A 23063-nucleotide genomic window follows, 5' to 3' on the forward strand; every position below is an offset into this window, starting at 1 on the left:
GACCCAAAAAGCACTGCCAACTCAACAAAGGACTTTATCAGGGGAAAAGTGGAAGGTTTTAAACTGGCCAAGTCAATCACCAGACCTTAACCCAATTGGGAAGCATTTCAGGAGGAAACTGAAGGGATAGACCACCGAAAACAAGCAACAACTGAAAGAAGCTGCAGTCCAAGCCTGGAAAAGCATCACAAAAGTAGAATGCAACAGTTTGGTGATGTCACTGGGTCACTGACTTAATGCAGTTATTGTAAGCAAAGGATATGCAAACAAATATTAAGTGTTATTTACTTTAATTTACTTTAAGACTATCTGTTCCTAAAAATTTGATAGTCTGACACAAAAGGTGCCATGTTCCGAGTTGTTGAAAACATCTACACGTAAACATCAGGAAATGAAAGCTGAAATTCTGATCTTATCGTCTCCTTCGTCTTTTCATCTCAAACAGAAGCGTCTTCAGTTTATTTTCTTTTTTTTAAATAATAAAAAAAAGGAATCGGCCCCGCTGTTCCAATACTTTCCGAGGGGACTGTGTAAACAACCAGAGTAAGAGTGAATTTGCTTAAAAGTTACAATAGACCTTGAAAAACTTGACTTACAAAAGTGTTTCAAAAAGTCTGTAAAACAACAACGAGGAGAAAAGAAAGGCTGATGGAACTGCTGCCAAAAAAAAAAAAAAAAAAAAAAGAGTAAAAACATTGGCTGGATATTTACTTAGTAGCAAAAAACTATCCGACTCTATTCACACCTAAAAAGAAGTTTTCACTGTGAAGGATGCAGTGGTATGTACAGTGGTAAGGAGCTGTATGTCCTCCTGCAACCCTAAAATCTGCCTCTGGACAATAAAATGAACTTTGGTTTTTGATTAATTGATTTTAATATATAATAATACGCCTGTACATCTTAAAATTAACTTAATCCTCTATGCAGTGGCTTTAAATGTTCCCATAAAACAATAAATCACATTGAACAGTTGTAATTCCGATAAAATGGCCTCCGCCCCCTCTTTTTTCCCCACTCGGTACAGATTTTTCAGTTCACATGATCATATTTTTTATGATGATAAATTCATGCAAAGGAATGCCATGCTTGGCAACTTTGGCTATATTTTTTCACAATTAAAAACCTTCATTTTGCCAAAAACACCGCTAATTTCTACAGTCAAACAGAGCGAGACAGGGTCTGTGTATCGGCTCTCGTATCTCGTATTTTGACCCAAGTTTGCATTGATGTGGTCGACACAGTCAAGTCATGTGGCGTGTGTATTATAACTCTGGTTTTGTTCATAAGGCATGGAAAAGTTATTTAAAGTCTTGATGTGAGAGATCTATTTCTTAGACCCTCTTTTTTTTTTTTTAAATAACAAATAATAAATTGCATTAAATGGCAATTCTACAATTATGGCATTAGAAAATAGAAAGATGCAGAAGCGCTACACTTTCACCCCAAAGAAATCCAAATCATACGCACGTAGAAATTGGAAACGCCTCCGAACTTACACACACTACCCACTTTCCCTGATAACCTAGTGTAATAATAGACGACATTTGCATATCGAAATCTGATTGGTTCTTAGATTTTATGAACCAACAACACTAATCTATGATGTATTTAACACCAATTATGAGATTTGTAGCTCTGTTTCTTAAAAGAATTTGGCAAAATGGCCAAAACTGTCAAATAAACGGTTTTATGATTAAATCTGCTAATCATTACATCATAAAAAATAAGTTTAGGTGGAAATCTATACTGTCTTAATTAATACAGTACAATTACATATTTAAATAGGAAATAAAACAACCCGACATTTTTTTTTTTTTTAAACTTAAGTTCTGTGGCCAGTGCACATGTTCATTTATAAACAGTTTACAGGCATTGCTTAATGTTTTTGAGTTAAGAATTTTTTTTTTATTTACTTTAGATTCTATACTCAATAAAGCTTACGAAACAAACAAAAGGGAAATAGCTAAATGCTCAATAATACAAAAAAAAAAAAAAAAAAATCAGTGACACGTTAAACATCTCAGGCAAAACAGTAACAGAGTGGCTATTGTACGGTTCAAAAACATAAAAGTTAAATAAATTACAGCTCGAGTGACATAAATGAAGGCAGAGATGCTCTTTTTTTATCATTATACTGTAAATGGCAGTGCAAAAGTAAACAACAACAACAACAACAACAAAAAAGACTGGAACATAAAAATAAAAAGTTGCTTGCGTTATCTCTGTGGTTGATAATGGATAAAGATATGATGCTAGTGGAATATAAAATACAGCCTTTTTTGGCAAAATTGTTGTCTTTTTCTCCTCCGAATTCTTCCGTAACAGTGCAAGTAAGGAATGCCAGCGACTGCCAGTGCAATTAATCAAAAAGAAGCACGGACAATATTACTAAACGAAAGACGTCGTTTCCAGACAGTTCTAAAAATCGAAGCTGCGTTAGAAGTAAACTGGAGCTCTAAAGCGACTTTCTCCTTTCCAGGTCTTGCTACAGTAACAGTCTCTGTGAAAGCTAGGTCACATATCTGCAGTCTTCTTAAATGCCCTCTGTGCCATCTTTGGATGCCAAAACGTGTCCCGCTGTACGTGTTAAAATAAATACATTGTGCCTCTAAGAGAGCACTGTGCCCGTGTGGTCACTTTTTTTTGTGTGTGTGTGTGTGTGTGTTTGTTTTTTTTCCTGGATCTCCAGACGAGTCGTCCGCTGGACGTCATAAAGGCCTTTGAGGATCTTCCATATGAAGAGAGTTCAAATGTCCGCTTTGATTTTGTCCAAAGAGTTATCGATTTTCGTCAGAGTCTTTTTGATGCGCAAAGCCGTGAGCCTTGCCGACGGGTTCTGGTACCAACACTCTTTCATGAGTTTGGCGATGGATGTTAAAGTCTGAAAAACAGAGAAAGTATAAGGAATCAAACAACGAAGCGAATGAATCAAGAGTCGTTTATCCCGTGAGTGAGCCAACTGAGGTTGAGACTCCGTCAAAGAGAATCAGGTTGAGGCTCTGACTTAATCCAATGCACCAATTAATCTCTCATTTAATGGTTAGAAGTTGCTGGTTATAGCTCTATGGTACCATTTTCTTAACCTTAAGGCTTTCATCTGGTAACTGTGTAAAATATATAAGCCGATATAGCATCATAATGTTCAACATGTTCAAAATCCATGGTTCCTTAGAGGTTAATTTGAGTCAGATTTATTCCTTGCGTAATTCAGAAACTATAATATCTATGAAATCTACGAAACTATGAATCGTAGTTTTTTTTTAGGGCTACTTTTTTTTTATTTTAACGTGCACTTCATTCCAAATTTAACGGCGGGACGTGAATCAAACACACTCGAGTAGATTTTAAATATGAATAATCATGGTTTACTTATGGTTGATTTTTCACTTATCGAATATCGATATAGCTTTCCTGTGCTGTATTATGGTTAGGAAATTAAAATGATGAATAACACTTAAGGACCTAAAAGTGTTCAACAATTTTAACTGATTCCGTTCAAATATATACTCACAGAATCCGAGAACCATCTGTTGGGGATGTTGGGTCTTTGCTGGTCTATACACACCACCTTTTTCATGTCCTCGAAGCTGGGGTCACTAGGCACTACGTCATGGAAGGGAGGTTTGTAGTCTTCTACAATACCTATATAGTCAAATTAAATGAATGAATTGGTTCATTAAAAAAAAAAAAGGGAAAAACATTTTTAACTTTCCAATGATCACGTTTGTGATCCAGATTTACAAATAATCAGTAGCCAACAGTTCACCAACGCTGAATTGTGCTCATTTGTCTAATGTGTGGCTTATGCAGGTGGATTATGCAATGGAAATGTGCCCTTGGTCGAGTTTCGTACTGCTGATAGACTATTAATAGCAGGCTAAAGCCATAAACAGGAGAGAAATCGGCGTCCATTTCAGATACTGCTTTCAAACACTAGTGATGGCAAGACTGTCACATGACTGATCTACAATATGTTTTCGGTCTCAGCCATTAATAGCGCTAGAACATCAGGTTGATCTAGTGCGTTCCCTCCCACCCACCCACATTCCCACACCCCGTCTCTGTGTCAGTCCCCCAGACATCCTACAGGAACATCTCTGATCAAGTCTCTCAGTTTCCTTCCTACAATCCCTGCTTCTGCTGAGCAGTCTGTACTTCAAATGGAGGTCCCAAATAAAATTTTTAAAAAATCTCATATTAACACTTTCAACAAAGCACAGCATACCACTGATTGCTCATGAACATTAAAGCGTAAAGTGCTCCAGCTTCATTAAAACATTAAAAGTATAAATATAGCTGAATCACTCTGTTTTCATCCCGAGAAATACTTTCCTAACACCTGCTTAAGCGTAGTTTGCATTCCAAGCTTAGCGTGACCTCCGTGAATACAGTTTGATTAAAAATCTCTGCTTAGCATTTTAAAATGGCTGCATGCTGCACATTTTACTCATTTTGCACGAACCATTCCCCCAAATAGTTTGTTTGCTTTTTATTTCTTTGCACAAACTTAACGGAAATTTTGGCCTGGGGATCAAACAAGAGTTATTTGGGAGCAGATTTGCATTCCTAGAAAAAAAAAAAAAAATATATATATATATATATATATATATATATATATATATATATATATATATATATATATATATATATATATATATAAATATATATATATAAATAAATCACCTCTATGAGTCTGTAAAGGAGAAAGTTCTAACCTATGATTTTTTGCAGTAAACAACATCCACCTATTCTGGTCCCACAAGGGAACTATGATAAAAAATAAAATAAAAAACATTCCAGACTGCTTTCATTTCAGAGAAAATGAAAAGTTTTATAAGCACAGGATGATAAACATTTATGTTAGCGTGTAACTTGACTGACTTAAACGTCTGCCGGAAATCCTGTCAAGTTAGCTCATGCTAACTAGCCGACTAGTGTTAGCAATGAAGAAGATAAACATGTTTAATTACGAAATAAATCTTGTCAGGCAAGTTTATTTCAACTAGTTAACTCTCATTAATCATGAAGATAATGAACAGTTATCATTACCAGTTAAAATCCTGTCAGGTAAGCTCACTGAACTACCTAGCGAGTGTTAGCACTAAAGATCGTGAAAAGCTATGATTATGAATTACATAATCCTGTCGGGTTATCTCATATTTATTTGCAGATAAGGGTTAACACTGAAGATTATGAAAATTTATGATTATGGGATCCGATCGGAAATCCAGACAGTTACAACTCATATTAACTAGCTAGCTAGCACCAACATTGAAGACTGTGGAAATGTATTAATATGACCCTGCTGAAAAAAAACAACAACAGAAATTCCAATGGTTTCCACTAAAATACCACTTCAAACCATCAGCTAACCATTAAAATCATTATCATTACTGGTCCTTAATGGTATCCACTAGACATAACATGCCACCAATATAAGGCAACAAATTACTAGTAGAGACCCATTAGGACCATTACAGTTGCCATTAAAACCAATACATTTCTCATTATAAACATTACAACCATTACAAGTTGTATGAGGGCATATATTGTTTTGGGGTTGTTTTTTTTTCAGCAGCGGAGTTAAAAATCCTGCCCAAAACCTGTCCATTTAGATTTTTTAGTAGCTAAATAGTTTCAACATTTAACATTCTAAAAGTTTATTATTATGAGTTAAAATACTGACAGATATCTTGCCAGGTTAGCACTTTAAGTTAAAAATCCTCTAAGAAATCCTGTCGGATTAACTCATGTTATCTAGCTAACTAGTGTTAAGATAAGATAAGATAACACTTTACTGATCCCCAGAAGGAAAAATTAGGGAAATTAGAAATTATTAACACTGAAGGGCAGGAAAATTTATGAATACGAGATAAAAATCCTGTCAGAAATCCATGAAGGTTAGCTCTTGTTAACTTTCTGGCTAGCGTTAGCATTGAAGACCATGATCATTCATGATTATTAGTTAAAAATCCAGTAAGAAATCCTGTCAGGTTTGCTCAGGATAGCTAGTTAGCTAATTATGTTTCTGCTGTTGCTTTAAGATGATGAGAGAAGGAAAAGATTTGATCAGACTAGACAGCAGGCATCAGAGGAGGTCAAATCTGACTGACCGTTGCTGACTGTGCGTCTGGCGATCTCCCACAGCACGAGGCCGAAAGCCCAGATGTCCACTCGTTTGTATGACTCGAAGCAGTCCACCTGAATGGAGTCATCCAGCACCTCAGGGGCCATGTAGCGTTTGGTGCCGACTTTAGGGTTATTCCCCACATCCAGCTCGTTTGTGTCCTGATAATGCATCACAGCCAGGCCTTGGGGGGGGGGGGTGTGTGTGGAGGGGGCGGGGGGGATAGAAATACATACTAGATTAACATTTAAAGACCCTTGTGCAGGTTAATATGGTGCCATCAAAACATTTCATAGTCATTCTGTGTTCAAAGCTAGTCAAGTCATTATTTCAAAACGGAAAAAATACACGTTGCCGTCTTGTGGACATAATACCATAAGAAAAGGCAGAAACGGAATGGAAACTCAATAAACAACACTGGGCACAAGTGATGAAAAAAACAACCCACTAACAAACAACCTGTGCGGTTAAAAACATTACATTCACTATGATGTAAAGTATGACCATGACAGTATTTTTTTTTTCTAATTCTGTTTCACGGACAAACAACGGCAAAAATAAACCTCTCCCCGATGTGAGGTGTCTGGTTTCATTCACATCTTCATGGTGTGTACTAAAACCTTGTTTACCAAAAACTCTCAGATCCCAGAACCCATCCCATCTCTGAAGTGAAGCAAAGATTCCTAGTATTCACAGCATGGTATACATTTTAATGGATTTTTCATTAAGGCTTCCGAGTGAAGCTGGGCTGAATTTTCGGAGCCTAATGGACACCTGATGCTCTGGTGAGACGGAAGCGCCTCACCGCATTTCAGTAGGAGTTTTCTGAATAAGGACAAAGTGCTCTCGGTTTCTCTGTAGAGACATAGCACTGGTCGCTATTATTAGCAGGTCAGAATGGCAAATGTTAGTAATGAATTGAGAAGGGGAAAGAGAAAGAAAAAAAACAAAAAACACACGACTAATGAAAAGTCATAAAGTGACCATCAAGTTACAGGACTTATCAAAGTTGTCTACTGAAATTGGTTATCTGACCTGGAGTAAAGCTAAATTTCCTCTGATTATTGAATGACTGCTTTACACAATACAAAGAAAATCTATTAGGCTATTACTAATGTTGATTGTGCTGACTGGGTATATAACAACCACCACCGTTACAGGTGCATCCCAAAAAATTCGAATATCCTGGAAAATCATCGTTTTTTTTCCGTAATTAAATTAAAAAAGTGGAACGTTCATATGTTCTAGATTCATTGCACATAAAATATACTAATTTGATATTCTCATTTTTTTTTTTTTTAAATGCACCTGTATATTTATTATTATTATTATTAGTAGTAGTAGTAGTAGTAGTAGTAGTAGGGCTGCAAGTAACGATTATTTTATTAATCGATTAATCTGTCGATTATTTCTTCGATTAATCGCTTAGTTGGATTTTAAAGGCCAATTATTTTTTTTCTGTATTTTTCCGAGAAAAAAACAACGTTATTTTACATTCTGCCCGATGTTGACCTGTGCAAATTGAAGGCTATGAAAAAGGTATTCAATGTAAACACTGAATCAATGTGGGCTACGCTATAAATTATGCAAAGGACCATCTGATTGTCCACAAGCTTTAAAGCAGAAGTTTAAAGCTTTAAACTTTAAAGTAACATGTTCCTTTATTCTGTAAATATATGACACGTCTTACATTTATAACCCCATTACCGTTACTGCCGTCATACAAAACACTACTCTTTTTGTTCCTGAACATCGCTAAATATAGCATTAAACAACATATTTGATCAAAATGAATATTTTAGTCGGAGTTATTGCGCTTCCTTTCTACCGCGGCGTTCGATTGACGCGCATGCGTGGACTCGCGCTCGTTCGGTGAAGTTTAACGGAGACTCGCTCGCTGTCAGGACGAGCCTTTAAGTAAAATGGAAATACTGGCGTGAATTTCTAACGTTCACGGATAAGGATATAAAGGTAAAAAATGTCATTTCTGCGCTGAAGAAAACATGTCTGGAACACATTAAACGGCGCGCGCAGCTTTCGCAGTGTCTGACACGACAAACCACGTTAATACACCTAGGAGTATATGTGAAGCGCTTAATGTAAAACATTGTCGTGTTTTGGACGACCCGGATCGTGTGCTTTTCCCGCAGCAGCTCACTCGGTGACCTCCGCTGTGTTTTATTGATAAAAATGCGGTTTCCACCATCGTGAAGTGACGTCACTGACGAGGTTATCTACAGTAACGTCGCCGACCCAATTAATCCATAATGAAATTCATTGTCGATTATTCTAATGATCAATTATTATCAATTTTATCGATTAGTTGTTGCAGCCCTAAGTAGCACATAAATGCACTCACTGCTTAAAGAGTAGCAATGACCAAACCCATTCCTTTAATATTTTTGCAAACACGCCGTCTATTTTTTTTTTTTTTTACTGCAAAACTGCTAATTAGTATGAAATGAATTGTCTCCAGCCTCGGGCGTATCCTTACCCAGGTCAGCGATGCAACACTGGCCGTTTTTATTCACCAAGATGTTTTTGCTCTTCAGGTCTCGATGAGCTATGGCCGGCTTGCCCTGTGTGCCGAAGATCTCTACATGCAGGTGCGCCAGGCCGCTGGCGATGGACAGCGCCATCCTCAGGCAAGCCGGGGCATCCAGCGTGCTCAGCTGCAGATAGTCATACAGCGAGCCCATCTCGTGGTAATGTGTGATCAGCCATAGCTGAGTGCTGGAGTTACGAGACGTCATGTCGGATGCGATAAAGCCTGTCGGAAGAGGGAAAGAAATACGAATTTGGATTGATCGTACATTACGAACATGTTAATATTCTTATTTTGGACTAATCCTAATACAGACAGCTGATTAGAACAAATCGACGTACCCAGAATGTTCTCGTGCCTCAGCAGCACCGTGTTGTAGATCTCAGTCTCACGGAACCAGGACTTCTCGTCTCTGGAGGAGAAAATTTTCACGGCCACGTTCTCACCCTGCCACTGACCTCTCCACACCTCTCCATAACGCCCTTTCCCTGAGAGACCACACACACACACACACACACACACTTTAAGCTCATAGCTGGAAGCACTGCAGCCAGAAAGGATGTGTTTCAATATGTGTACTTCCTCCACAGGAAACTTTTTATAGGAGCTCAGAACTTTACCCGCATTTCCACTGGACAAACCACCAGGGGTGTGACTTTTGTTCCCAGACCGGAGTTCAAAAATGTTTAGCTACTGAGAGCAGGTACCTGTTTTTGGACTAGGACCTACTCGAGTGACTCAAACCCAGACTTCAGAAAATGACCATCTTTCTTATATCTTACTATTTTAAATCCTGCGTTTATCCAACAGTCTATTACTGGAGTTGTTTTATATAGATTACAGAGCACAATGCTAACAAAATTCTGTTTTGGGCTTTACAAAGTTAGCAACTCTAATTTGCATTTGTTGGCTTGCGCAATAAAAAGGAAAACTATAAAGAACAACACATCTTCCTCATGGTCCTCATGTTCGGCACATTACCTCACGTTTGCAACACGGCTTCTTGTGCAGTTCTTGTCCAGAAGTGTTTCGGAACTCTTTAATCCCTTAAAAGGTTCAGAAACACTGGTGGAAACTCAAACGCATACACAACTGCCAAGATTTCTGACAGTAAACCCGGCGTTATCCTTAGCTTAACCTGATAGTACGCTCTGGAAATTTCCACAAAAATGCCGCTGTGCTTAAAACACCATTCAAATGTGCAGCATTATCTTATGAGACAATTTATTCAAATCTTATGATCAGTTCGTCAGACATTTAACAGCAGATGGTCTTTATCGGTGAATGACTCAGGCAGTTCTACTTCTCTTAATCCAACCATGTTAGTGGACTTAAAAAGGCATGTAGCCTCCCAGCCGTCTGTAGGAAGATTGGGAAGAACATTGTCTCTTGCAGATTAACACCAAGACTTTGATATTTACTGCCTCTGGAGATCGAACAGACACGCCGGATTAAACACATTCATCTAAGCAGTACCCACACACTCTACATCTGTCTTGCTCGCTCTCTGAGAGGAAAAAAAAATGAAATGGTTTCATGACAGAATCTCTAAAGAGGCCAAACACCAGATGTGTAGGTCCTGGGTAAACCGACAGATGCACAAAATGAGACATTTTCTAAGGAGAAGAGGAGACTGATTAGATACACACCCACACACTCGTTCAGTGTAATCTGTCTAGCGACTGTTCTCTGTACCAGGAAAGGCAGTCCTGAACCGCTGCCTGATGTGCATGAGTGATCCAACAGATCCTGCAGTGAGAGACAGAGAGAGACAGAGAAAGAGAGAGAACTATAAATAATCTTCACGCTGAGTCAGAAAATGTTTAGTCAGACTTTAATGCATAAGAATAGGGTCGCCCTCTGGTGGACAATCTGAAGAAGCGGACGCTGGTTATAAGGTCAGGGCTTTAACCTGTTTTTAAGGAGGGGGAGGGAAAAACGACTCACAAGCTAGACTTTCAGTCTCTGGTACGTCATTAACTACGACCAAGAAGCAACTATACCGTGAACTTTCTTTAATCCAGGGCTTCCTCCAAAAAGCTCGTTCACACAGTATTAAAAAGTTGATATGATGTGTATACGTGAAAGTGGGAAATTGCAACTATCGAGATTCTACAGCTTGTGTGTTTCCTCCAAAGCTACACCCAAAAACACATTTATGTGGTCTTCCTAAGCAAGGGGTTCTCAAACATGTTGTATTCAGGGACAGCTTCAACTGTAAAATCAATTCAATTCAACTGAGCTCATCAGTACAGATTTATTCCCATTACTTCCCCAGATTTTATTCCCATTATTTTAGTGTGTGCAGTAATATTTTGTATATTTACTACACTTTCCACTAACAGAACACATTTGGTCCAATTTGATATTATTTATAAGCTGACTTAAATTGGAATAGTTTAATCGTTCATAACCATCCATCCATTTTACATACCGTTTATTCTACACAGGGTTGCGGGGGATGCTGGAGTCTATCCCAGGGGACTCGGGCAATAAGGTGGGGGACTCCTGGACGGGGTGCCAACCCATCGCAGGGTACAACCACACACACACACACACACACACACACACACACACACACACACACAAACCCATTCTCACGCATTACAGAAAATTTTGGAAATACCGGTCAGCCTGCACCGCAGGTCTTTGGACTGGGGAGGAAAGGGGAGTGCCCAGAGGAAACCCCCGAAGCACGGGGAGAACATGCATTGAACCCCCAAATCTGAGGCGCGTGGCAAACGTGCTAACCACTAAACCACCATGCCCCCCTTAATAGTTTATATAGCATTCAAAGATAATATTATTAATAAAATTCTAATTTTAGTGGTCACACACACGCACACAACCATACACAGTACGACATGCAGTGAAAAGTTTTTTGCAACTGTCTGGTGACATAAAAAACTGAATTTACTAGCATAGAAGTAGAAACAGAAAAATCTAAACATATAATACAAAGATATAAAATATAATAATAATAATAATAATAATAATAATAATAATAATAATAAGAAGAATAATAATGTAATAAATAGCAGAATCTTAATAAATAATGAATAAAATAACTTTGAAAAATGGTGGGTTGTGATTTTAATCAATACAACAACAACTTTTTCATTTTTATTTATTTATTTTTAAATCACAGACCTAGTGGGGTCCCTGAATCCCACGTTGAGAACCAATGGCCTGGGCCAGAACATCAGAATGTCAGTAGAACAGCCTGATTTTTTTTTTTTGTTTGTTTGTTTTTTTTTAATGACAGGTGAAGTTTTTTGAATTGAGGAGAGCTTTTAAATATTACAAATTCCCAACCCTTCTTGAAATATCATCTTATTATTTAGTTATTGATCTTAAAAATGTAGAGTAGCTAATATTCATAATTCAGTAATTAGTGTAAAAAAAAAAAAATAGTACTCTAGATGATTTCATACATATAAAAGTGCTGGCCAACAATCGTACAACTGTCAAATTATTCCCCATTTAATAATTCTGGATTTTCAAGAATTCATTATGAAGCCATTTTTACTACAACGCAAATACAGCTACTAAAGCTATATTTAAACCAGAACACATCCAATCTGTTTTGCTGTTGGAACGAGATCTCACCGAGTCAGACCCAGTTTGACTTTCCACAATTAGAAGCTTCACTAGTGCCAGCACTTATCCCGTTCCTAATCCTCCTTCCAGATTCAGTTTAAACCTGGTGTGTCTGTTTCTCTGGACTGATTTGTAATGCAGACTCCTAACACCACCAGATGGAGACATTGAGCAACCAAGCAGACCTGGACTTCTAACAGCACAGCATGCTATTTAAATTAAAAACATACAAGAACGCGAAAAGACGATCTAATCCAAAGCAGCGACCAGAGATAAACACATCTGCCTGATGAGGACAATTTGGAGAGCAGGGGAATGCAAGCGTGAGAGCACAAATGTAAACCCCTGCAGCTTTAAACAGTCATCTGGGCTGGGTACTCTTTAATACACTATGGCTTTGGAAGCTGTGTAGCTGTATGGCGTTTTGTATTTTTTTTTACCCTTCCCCCCCTACCAAAAACAAAAAAAATCCAACTTTAAACGCAAGACAACCAAGAGATGCTGCATCAAGAGCCTCTTCAACTGTTCCTAATATCATCTCTGGCCTTCTCTACCTCTCTCACAGCACTGGAAAGTATTTTTTAATTATGCTCAGGCAAACACTCAGCCACCGCATAGTTCAGCCCGGTTGCCAAGCACTCCACGAGGCTCTGTGAATACGGCTTGAAAAAGATCCAACACCAGCAACTCAACAAACACACCCGGCAACGCTGTAGGAGACTGCTAAGGAAGCGGGCTAAATGCCCCGGCTCGCTTGCCTGAGGGGGGATTAATGAACTCAGGCACAGATTTGTGGGAGGTTTTCAGAAAGGACAACTGCACTAACTTGAGCAAATAAACACCAAGAGCCAAGAAAGGAGCACTCAGTGAGGGACACAGCTTGCTGGGGTTGATGGTGCGGAATTATTACGGAAATGACAGAAGCCAAACATCCCTCATTTTTAAAAAAAAAAAAAACAAAACATTGCAGTTGTAACCAATCATTTTAAAAAAAAAATTCAAAAGATGCCAAACCTTTTTTTCCCCCCTAAAAATATAACAGCAAATTACCATAAAATATTCAATGGACTGCTTTGCTATAAAATTATCATGCACATGAAAAGCCCCTGAAGGTGGCATTTTAAACCATTCGAAATAATCTGTTTTACTGATGAGTTTTTTTTACCCAAGAAAGTTCTAAAAACCAAACACTAAAACACAACACATACCCTTATTAAAAATGCAAGGCTTTGTGAATATTCATTGAAAACATTCAACTCGAAAATGGCTCCGTATTTTTTTCCTCCATATTTATTTTCAAGCCAGCCAGTTAGTAAATTATCTCGTAAAATAGACTGCGTTTGTCATAAGGTGATGCCGTATCATTACTTTTGTATTTATATGGTTAAATTCTTATCTCTGAACTGCAGCTTGTCAAAATACATTATAACAACAATTTCAAATTCTGCTCATCAAACATTAGCTAATTTAGCTAGCTAGCTTATCATGTACGTTTTATAACTAAAAGTTTCCTCTGATAATTTCGTCATGGGATGTGAGAACCTTCGAGCCTTTTTTTCTGAGATCACAAAATGAACTTTAAAATCAACCATACAATCCCGTTTTTGAGTACAGGGTTACTTTATCGGTTTAGGCAGCGATTAGGGGACCAAGCACTTCTGTGTAGGTGCGTAAAGCGTGTGCAAGTCTTACCGCGAGTGTGCTTTCGCCGACGTTGGATGCGATGAGTCCGTCGATGGTGCCGTACTCGGCATCGCGGGCCGTCAACCGCTCCATCTGGTTACGGTGGATTCGACGGAAAATCAAGATGGCCACCGTTGAAAGGATAATGAGGACAATCACTGGAGCCACAATTACGATGACCAATGTTGTTACACTATAGTTAGGGCCCTCTGCCACTGTGAGAGAGAAAGAGAAATTATTAAAACACAATTGTGCAATAAATTTCATTTTACAGATCTATTTCCCTTAGTGGCACTAAAAAGACTTGAACATCTGTGGTAATTGTATTATTATTGTACATAGGAGACAGGGTGCAGAGATGTAATTATTAACTCGGTTCAACTCAGTTCAAATGTTCATGAATTCTTTCTATTCATTTTCAACACAAAGAGACTTTTTTTTTTTTTTTTTTTTAAAGTCCATTTACCCAGGTGTGCCTTGTTGCCTGAGGGTAAATACACAAACACACACATACAGACACACAAAGGAGCTGCAGTTCAGACTGGGCTTTTGCTGGGAGAGGCTATAATAATTAGGTATGCTGAAGCCCACACTCGGTCTCACTGCACCCAAACTGCCTGGACCACACAGAGAGTGGCCAACAGTACAACACACACACACACACACACACACACACATCTTTATCCTCCTCTGAGGCACCTACACAGTGGGAGAGCACATGGCGCTGGCTTGTGGAGGTCCATGAACGGACAGTAGGCTGATCGAGTTAATGGTGGACAGAATCAGAGTGGGTTTACATTTGAGTTGGGGTGTGGAAAAGATGAGTAAAGGCTATAGAAAAACTCAAGAGCCCTGTGATGGTTTAAGGAGAGTTAAGCCCAGGCTAAAAGTAGGCTGAGAAAGGGTTCTGAGTGGCTTCTAAAGTTAGGCTCAGAGTGGGCTGAGTCAAGGCTTTTAGAAAGTCAGGAAAGCACTTTGGAAAGAGGAGCACAAGACCGTTCAGAATTCATTCTCAGGAACAGAAACATCCAAACTAGCTTCCCATCTCCGCAGTAAGTACCCAGTAGTGGCGTATACAGGGTTTGGGAATTGGCAGGAATTTCAGCTGCAACAAAACGAACACACATGAGGAGAGGTTGGTTGAGATGCATTGTGAAGAAGCACCAGCAGATGAGAAGCTATTCGTTTAACAAATTACACAACCCCATAAAGTTGTTGTGTAACTCCTGCTTTGAATCAAGAAGTGTGGGTTCATCTCAGATAAGTGCTACAGTGTTTACCTAACCTAGCCTGAACAATATATAATTTAAAGCGCACCTATTATGGTTTTGAAACGTGCCTAATTTTGTTTTAAAAGGACTCATACAATAGATTTACATGCATCCGAGATCAAAAAGCACTTTAACGTGCTCATAACTTAAACTGCAGAATCACCTTTCCCGCCCCCCCCGCCAGTGTCACAAACGACTCGTTTAATGATCCATTCTAAACTCCTCCCTTCAGAGAGCATACTCTGCTCTGATTGGTCAGATGTGCCAGTCTGTTGTGATCGGACTACTGATGTCAGTGTGCGTCAAAAAGGAAACGCCCACCACCGTAACTAGTTTCAACTCCCTCTGCTCGCGAACAGCCGATGAAGACCAGAGGCGGGGCTTTTTGTTACAATCCTACGTGGGTTAGTACAGGAAGTAAAGTCTGGAATCACTAACGACTCGTTTCAGCTGTTCAGAATCGCTTCCTTCGTTTGGGAGTCGATAACTCCGTTTGTCGTGCGCTTTGATTTTTGAAACTTTGCAGATGTTTTTACATTCACAAACAGCTCTATAACACACTACATGAAAGGTCACATTTGAAAAATCATAATAGGTGCACTTTAATGAATCTACTTATACATTTTTTTTCCTTTGTTGGAGTAGATCTTCTCTTTCAAGTCAACTTCACATAGCTGTTTCTTATGAAGTCGGCATTTAGAGAGCTGTTGCTTCGGAATAGCTTAGCTAACAACGTTTCTAATAAGTATTTTACACCCAGCACTGCTGAGACAATATGATTCCTTAGATGATGATTTTTTTTTTGTTTTTATCTTCTCAGGTAAAGCCTACCAGCATCTTGTTAGAACAGACAACAAACGAGATGTAATTTGTGATGCAAGTTCAACACAGCAACATCCATAGTGGCACGAGTAGGAACGTGACGCTTAACGTCTTTATGCCTTTGAATCAGGCTTGAGTTTCTATTTCTACCGCTGGGATGTTTTCAAATCTCTACAAACGACTACCTGCTATCTACTACTACAACACCTTATAGAACTGCAAGCCTGCAAATAACTAACATACCTCCTACTCCTGAGCATACGCATTATTTACAGCTACTTCAGATAAAGCGGAGATACTGGAACCAGAAGTTCCTGACGTCCTACCTCCTACCTGAAAAGCTCCCTCAACTGTAAAAAGAATTTTCACCGTGAACTAGCACTTGTTTCAAATAAGCTTGCAAACCATCCAAGAATAGTGGTTTTGCTAGTTCAATCATTTTGAAAGTGATTCAGTGCTACAAATGCTGCAAAATGAGTGTCCTTCACTGTTTAAGGTCAGTCACTTCACAGTAAGCCAGCACTTGTTTGGCTTCTATCTGGAGCAAGTAACAATAAGTAATTCAGTGCTATTAAAAAAAAAGTCCACAAAAATCTGGCATAAAACAAATTAAGCTTCCAGTTATTATACTACATTTCGGTATTTCGTCATGTTAAAATAAAACCTGGTTCAACGTATAATGGTGCTCCACCGTTCTTGTTTCGCACCATGGGCGTCGCATTGTGGGAACGACGCTACAGAATTCCGGCTGCGAGTTCTTGAGAAAGTGAAAGAGTATTACAAGTTGGAAAGCTGTTTGGAACGTACGCATGTATGCGTTTCCTACTCGGGGGTCGGCGACTTCCTGGTTTCTACTTGATCACGAACGCAGCGTTAAACCAGACTTGACGGCACAGAGTGGGTCTGCGCGAAAGGTGGGCTGAGATGTTAAAATGGGTTAAACACAGGATATAAAGGTAGGCCAAACAAGGGCTTATGATTGTCCTGAACTACCGCACGCAGCCAGCAGCTCCACACAGCAGAACCGCCCACACACTCCCATGTGAGACTGCAGGAGAGCGGGCTGCACTCCAGACAAAGACGCCATTTTCTGCTCACTTGCATTCAAGACTCCGTTTTTCCCCATACAGCATACAGGGAGGAATCCAGCAATCTGATTAAAATTGTGCTACGTCTCACATACACACACACGCACGTATGCAGAATAAGATATGCACACACACACGGCTACAATTTAAAAAGACATCATAATTCCTCTCTCATAATTCCCCCTTTCATTCCTCCAAGAGATGAATGCAGAGTTAAGACACGAAAGCATTTTCTTCTATCCCAACTGATCTGATAAATCCTCATCTCCCGCGCTTTCTGATGTGTGACAGACATAAGCTCTATCTCAAAGGTCAAGAAGAAGCTAAAGAAGAAAAATATCATTCTTGCAAAACCTGTTTTTTGTTTTTTTGTTTGTTCCGAAGCGATCACAGTTCTGACAACCGAAGACGCCTGCTTGTTAGAACGACGTGTGCTCATGCTGATATGGGAATTTTTTAACTAAGAATTTTAACTAAGAATTGTGCATCAGGAGTTCGATTCCCACCGTGACCCTGTGTGTGTGGAGTTTGGATGTTCTCCCCGTGCTGCGGGGGTTTCCTCCGGGTACTCCGGTTTCCTCCCCCAGTCCAAAGACATGCACGGTAGGCTGATTGGCGTGTCCAAAGTGTCCGTAGTGTATGAACGGGTGTGTGAGTGTGTATGTGATTGTGCCCTGCGATGGATCGGCACCCTGTCCAGGGTGTACCCCGCCTTGTGCCCCATGCTCCCTCGGATAGGCTCCAGGTTCCCCGTGACCCTGAAGGAAGTCACATAATTACAAATTCTCATTTGAACATTTAAGATCCCATATTCTACATTTATTTGCGTCAAGTCTGTTAAAACTTTTTTTTCCCCCCCATGGAAATTATTCTTATTTCTTGATATTTGAAAAGGGGTCTGAAAAAAAAATGTACATTTTCTTTCTTTCCACATTTTTCAGACTTATGCACTCATCTACACGTGATACTGGATTTACAATTTTAGTCATTTTGTTCTATGGATGAATATCAGATTACTGGTATCCGAGTTGTATATGAATAATTAATTATATGGTAAATAATTTGAGCATTATTCACTATATATGCTCGCTGCGTGGGATTTAGCTTAATTGTGCATTAGAGAAACTGAAATATCATTAACATTAAAGATGAAGGATTTCTTAAAAGACTTAAGGAAAGCCCATCCATCCATTTTCCATACCGCTTATCCTACACAGGGTCATGGGGGATCCTGGAGTCTATCCCAGGGAAGTCGGGGCACAAGGCAGGACACACCCTGGACGAGTGGACGATCCTTTGATTATGAAATCAACAGTTTTCACCGTTAATGGTTTGTGTTTTTACAATTTTACAAATGGTTTGTAGATTTTACAATTCTGTAAAAATCTATCCTATCTACTGCTACCATCATAATCAAAGCACAAACTTCACAGGCTCCTGGAAGGCACGTGGGCATGGCGACTCGCCTGATTCCTGTTTCCACAAGGACAGGAGCGGAAGAAATCGGTCACTGAAGCGGGAAAATTGCTGTCCGGGAGCTTCCCTTTCGCAGCAGGACTGTTTCCCATCTTTACAGTGTGACATGTAAAGCTGAGGCATGCGTGAGTCTGAAAAGACCGAATTCAGAGGCGCGATGATGGCAGATAATTTCATGCCTTGCTGTGCCGAGCAGAAACGTGTCAGCCTGAGCCTCGGCGAAACGAAGCCCGGCACAGGCCTCTGATCGTGAAACGGGGATTTGAGAACCGTCACTGGAATCTCAGCCCAAAATGGAGGTGATGCGAGAGAGGAGAAAGGAGAGGTGAAGGGCATTCAGGGACTGTAATCCAGGATTCACACAGAAACCCGCCCCGGCACCTGCTGCACTGCTCCTGCTCCTGTGTGAGGACGCCAAGCTTTAGTACAACAACAACAAGGGTTTCACCGACCGTGCCTACGATCAGAGTGGGGCTAATAAAACGAGCAGCAGGTGTGTGAAGGTGTGTGAAGGTGTGAGGAGACACACGGTGCATGCTTACAAGCATGAAAACGGTGGCGTTTTTGTTCGAAAGCGTAATAAGGTCATAATCACGTGACCTTCGGGTAAAGATTTCATCAGTGTTGCTTATCAGAGTTTTTACGGAACGGAACACTTGTAGGGGTGTGCTGTTACAGGAAAATAATCAACAATGGGCTGGTGTGATATGAGGTAGAGTAGCTACTGTTACCATCCAAACATTCTTTTCCTAGAACAGCACAAGTTTGTTTGTTTACTTCTCTTATACCACAGTAATGTGATTTCAGGTTCTATTTTTCTGTTTTAAGTTGCGTCACGTTTAAAATGACATCTAATTCCTGTCCTCACTTATGTTACAGCAGCTATTACTCCCTCACCAGGCTCTCTCGACGTTAATGAGACAAACAAATCAACGTCCTTACAAATCAACAATTAGTCCGTCTGAATGAGTCGTTGCTATAGAAACGATGACATATCATAACGAGCACGTTAATATAAACCTGTGCTTTACCGTGTACACACACATATACACATATACACATATATATATATATATATATATAAATATAAGAAGAAAAATAATGATGGGAAGTACCACATGAGACAAGAAATTGCTGATTAACTTGGAAATCCTAATGCTAGGTCAGTCAGCATCTTGCTGTTGTAGATGTGTTGTAGAGATTAACGTCTTGAATCTATTCTCTTCCTCAAACATTCCAGCATTAAATCCTTTACAACCTCTTTTTTTTTTTCTTTTTTTTTTTTGGAACTTCTACTTTCCATTTTCAAATATCGATGACGTAAAATTATTGTTTCTTGTGGCAAAAACAAACGATGGACATCCTTGCACGTGGCACAATATGCACTGTTGTAATGTGGTCATTTTTGTTTGTATATATGTATATAGATGTGTGTGTGTGTGAGTGTGTGTGTGTGTTACCTCGGATTGGCAGAGCCACGCTGAGGTTCATATTACACAGGTGAGTTTGGCAGCACTCGACAATCTGGTCAGGTGAGGGTGGGGTTTTGCAGGTCAAGCGACCCTGCTCGTACACAGTGAAGCAGCCCTTCTGATGCACCAGCATTCCGTCAGTCACAGTCAGAGACGAGAAACACTGCTGTCCCTTACACCGCTCACCCATCACACAAGAACGACCCTCACACACGCACTCGTGCTCTTTTTGTTTCGTCTCCGTGTCTGTTTAGGGGGAGGACCAGAGAAAGAACGGGTGTGCGGGTTAGCGAAGAACGCGATTGAATTTCAATTCAAATACATTACACCACAGTGCTGTTACACGCTCGATTCTGATCGGTTAGAAGCCGTCGATTCATTTTCCATAACAGTATGGCCGTTAAAAGACATGTAATTGTTGATATGGTGACGTGAAGGGGACATTTATTTAGCACTTTTGGGAGGATTTGTTTCGCAGATGTTCTAGGACATTAAACAGATAAAATGTATGCAATTCTTTAATTATTAAAAAATAAATTGTTGGCAAATGGATATGGTATAAAAAACGGATAAAACAATTTGAGACATGCTGTTATGGGAAAATCAACTTCAGGGTGTTGACAGTAACTCTGCATCACACCACCACATCATTGATTATTTGCCTACAACAGCATGCCTCCATATGATGTAACTGCAGTTAGGATTGATATCCAACTAAACTAAAGTGGTAAAGCGACCTACCTCTGGCTGGAGGTTCCACTGTAATGTTGGCGTTACACAGGTGGCCTGTGCAACATTTAATGATGTTATTAGATGATTTGGGTGTGTCACAGTTAGCCCCGCCCCTCTGGGAGGCAGAGAAACAGCCTTTACGGTGTTGTAGGTTTCCGTTGGTGACTGTGACTGAGGAGAAACATTGCTCTCCTACACACCGCCCCCCACTCAGACAATCCGCTCCCTCACACACACATACATGCTGTGTGGAGTCCTTATCTGGAAAGGAAACAAACGGATAATAAACATAATTGTAAGTATGCTAGTCTAGATAACCTGCATATCCTGCCCGTGTATGCTGGTCTAATTTAGTTTAGCACAGTCTGGTTATCCTAGTCTAGATTAGTTTATCCTGGTCTGTGTATGTTAGTCTAGATAAAATGAGCCTAGTCTCATTCACCTGATCTAAATTAGTTTATCCTAATTTATATATGCTGGTCTAGATTAGATTATCCTGGTGTGTATATGCTGGTCTAAATTAGATTATCCTGGTCTAGATTAGATTATCCTGGTGTGTATATGCTGGTCTAAATCAGATTATCCTGGTCTAGATTAGTTTATCCTGGTGTGTACAGTATATGCTGGTTTAGATGAGATAATCCTGGTGTGTATATGCTGGTCTAGATTAGTTTATCCTGGTCAGTATATGCCGGTCTAGATTAGATTATCCTGATCTGTATATGCTAGTCTAGAATACTTTATCCTGGTCAGTATATACTGGTCTAGATTAGATTATCCTGGTGTGTATATGCTAGTGTAGATTAGATTAACCTGGTGTGTATATGCTGGTCTAGATTAGATTATCCTGGTGTGTATATGCTGGTCTACCTTAGATTAACCTGGTGTGTATATGCTGGTCTAGCTTAGATTATCCTGGTGTGTATATGCTGGTCTAGATTAGATTAACCTGGTGTGTATATGCTGGTCTAGCTTATATTATCCTGGTGGTGTATATGCTGGTCTAGATTAGTTTATCCTGGTGGTGTATATATGCTGGTCTAGATTAGATCATCTTGGTGTGTATATGATGGTCTAGATTACATCATCCTGGTCAGTATATGCTGGTCTAGATTATATTATCCTGGTGGTGTATATGCTGGTCTAGATTAGTTTATCCTGGTCAGTATATGCTGGTCTAGATTAGATTATCCCGGTCTGTATATGGTGGTCTAGATTAGATTATCCAGATTAGACACTTAGATTAGACACCTTTTGCACATTTCTGTTATCAACAAAGTGCCTCCCTCCTGTTTCCATCCAATTGGCCTTTTACCATTTTACCCTCACTTGGCTCAGCACACATGCTCTCTCTCACACACACACACACACACACACACACACACACACACACACACACACACACCGAATGTTCGGCAACTGAAATCGGCCGAATAAATGAAAAGGCAGTAATTAAATTTGACCGAACAATGACGTGTTTGATGACGCGACCAGCCTAGCAACCAGAGTGAGACGTGCGAATGTCACGATCTCCCCTTCTGGCAGCGTCCTCGGAGAGATGAGGGGGCGCGCGCATGCACGAGCTACGAGCACGAATGCTGAGCGAGCGCATGCTCTTTGAATGTTGACAACCGTGACATTGTTTACTATGGACACGTGCGTTTGTTTTGTTTCTGTTCTGTCTCCTCCTTGTTTTGTCACTGGTTGTTGTTCAAGGGTGTGGCTTTATTGTTTTCAGCTGCCAGCGCTTAGCGCTGATTATAGGTGTACAGGGACGCGAGCGGTATATATCCCCAATATAATCAGACGTATAGAACCCAATAGAACCATTTTCTGCACTCTTGCCAATGCACCTTTTAATGCAGATTTTGTTGTAGGCTTCAGAGTGTTCCATCCTTTCAGCAGTCAGTTACAGGCCTAACATCGGCTATTCAAGGGGGGCTCAAAGATGACCATATCAAAATATTTTAATTTTTACTCATTTATTTATTTATTTAAAGTTATATTGTGCCTTGTTGGTAATCTATGCCTGCTGGAATGAAAAAAAAATGTTCAGTGTTAAATAAATATTTTGAAATTGTAGTATTTGTAATTGATTTTTTTCTTTGAAAAGCAAGATAAAATAGTAAAAAGCACATTTTGACTATTTAATTTATGCAACGGTGAAAAAAATGGCAAAATAAATGGAAAAAACGCGGGAAAAAAAAAAAAAAAAAACGTGTTCGGTATTCGGCCTGCAGCCAAGTT

At 39.6% G+C, this 23063-nt stretch overlaps 1 protein-coding gene across 1 annotated transcript in view; it reads right to left on the reverse strand.

Annotated features, from left to right (window-relative positions):
• Window positions 1-1671: 1671 nt before the first annotated feature.
• LOC108266766 (activin receptor type-1) overlaps window positions 1672-23063 on the reverse strand; it is a 47190-nt gene continuing 25798 nt past the window's right edge. The window contains exons 4-12 of the mRNA XM_017470477.3: window positions 20826-21077; window positions 20073-20330; window positions 13965-14170; window positions 10322-10421; window positions 9014-9160; window positions 8622-8897; window positions 6114-6311; window positions 3512-3642; window positions 1672-2881 (exon numbers count right to left, since the gene is read on the reverse strand). Coding sequence (XP_017325966.1) covers window positions 2747-2881; window positions 3512-3642; window positions 6114-6311; window positions 8622-8897; window positions 9014-9160; window positions 10322-10421; window positions 13965-14170; window positions 20073-20330; window positions 20826-21077 — 1703 coding nt within the window. The 3' untranslated portion in view covers window positions 1672-2746. The remainder of the gene's footprint in view (window positions 2882-3511; window positions 3643-6113; window positions 6312-8621; window positions 8898-9013; window positions 9161-10321; window positions 10422-13964; window positions 14171-20072; window positions 20331-20825; window positions 21078-23063) is intronic.

The sequence above is a fragment of the Ictalurus punctatus genome, chromosome 6, assembly GCF_001660625.3.
Source record: "Ictalurus punctatus breed USDA103 chromosome 6, Coco_2.0, whole genome shotgun sequence".
Taxonomy (NCBI): Eukaryota; Metazoa; Chordata; class Actinopteri; order Siluriformes; family Ictaluridae; genus Ictalurus; species Ictalurus punctatus.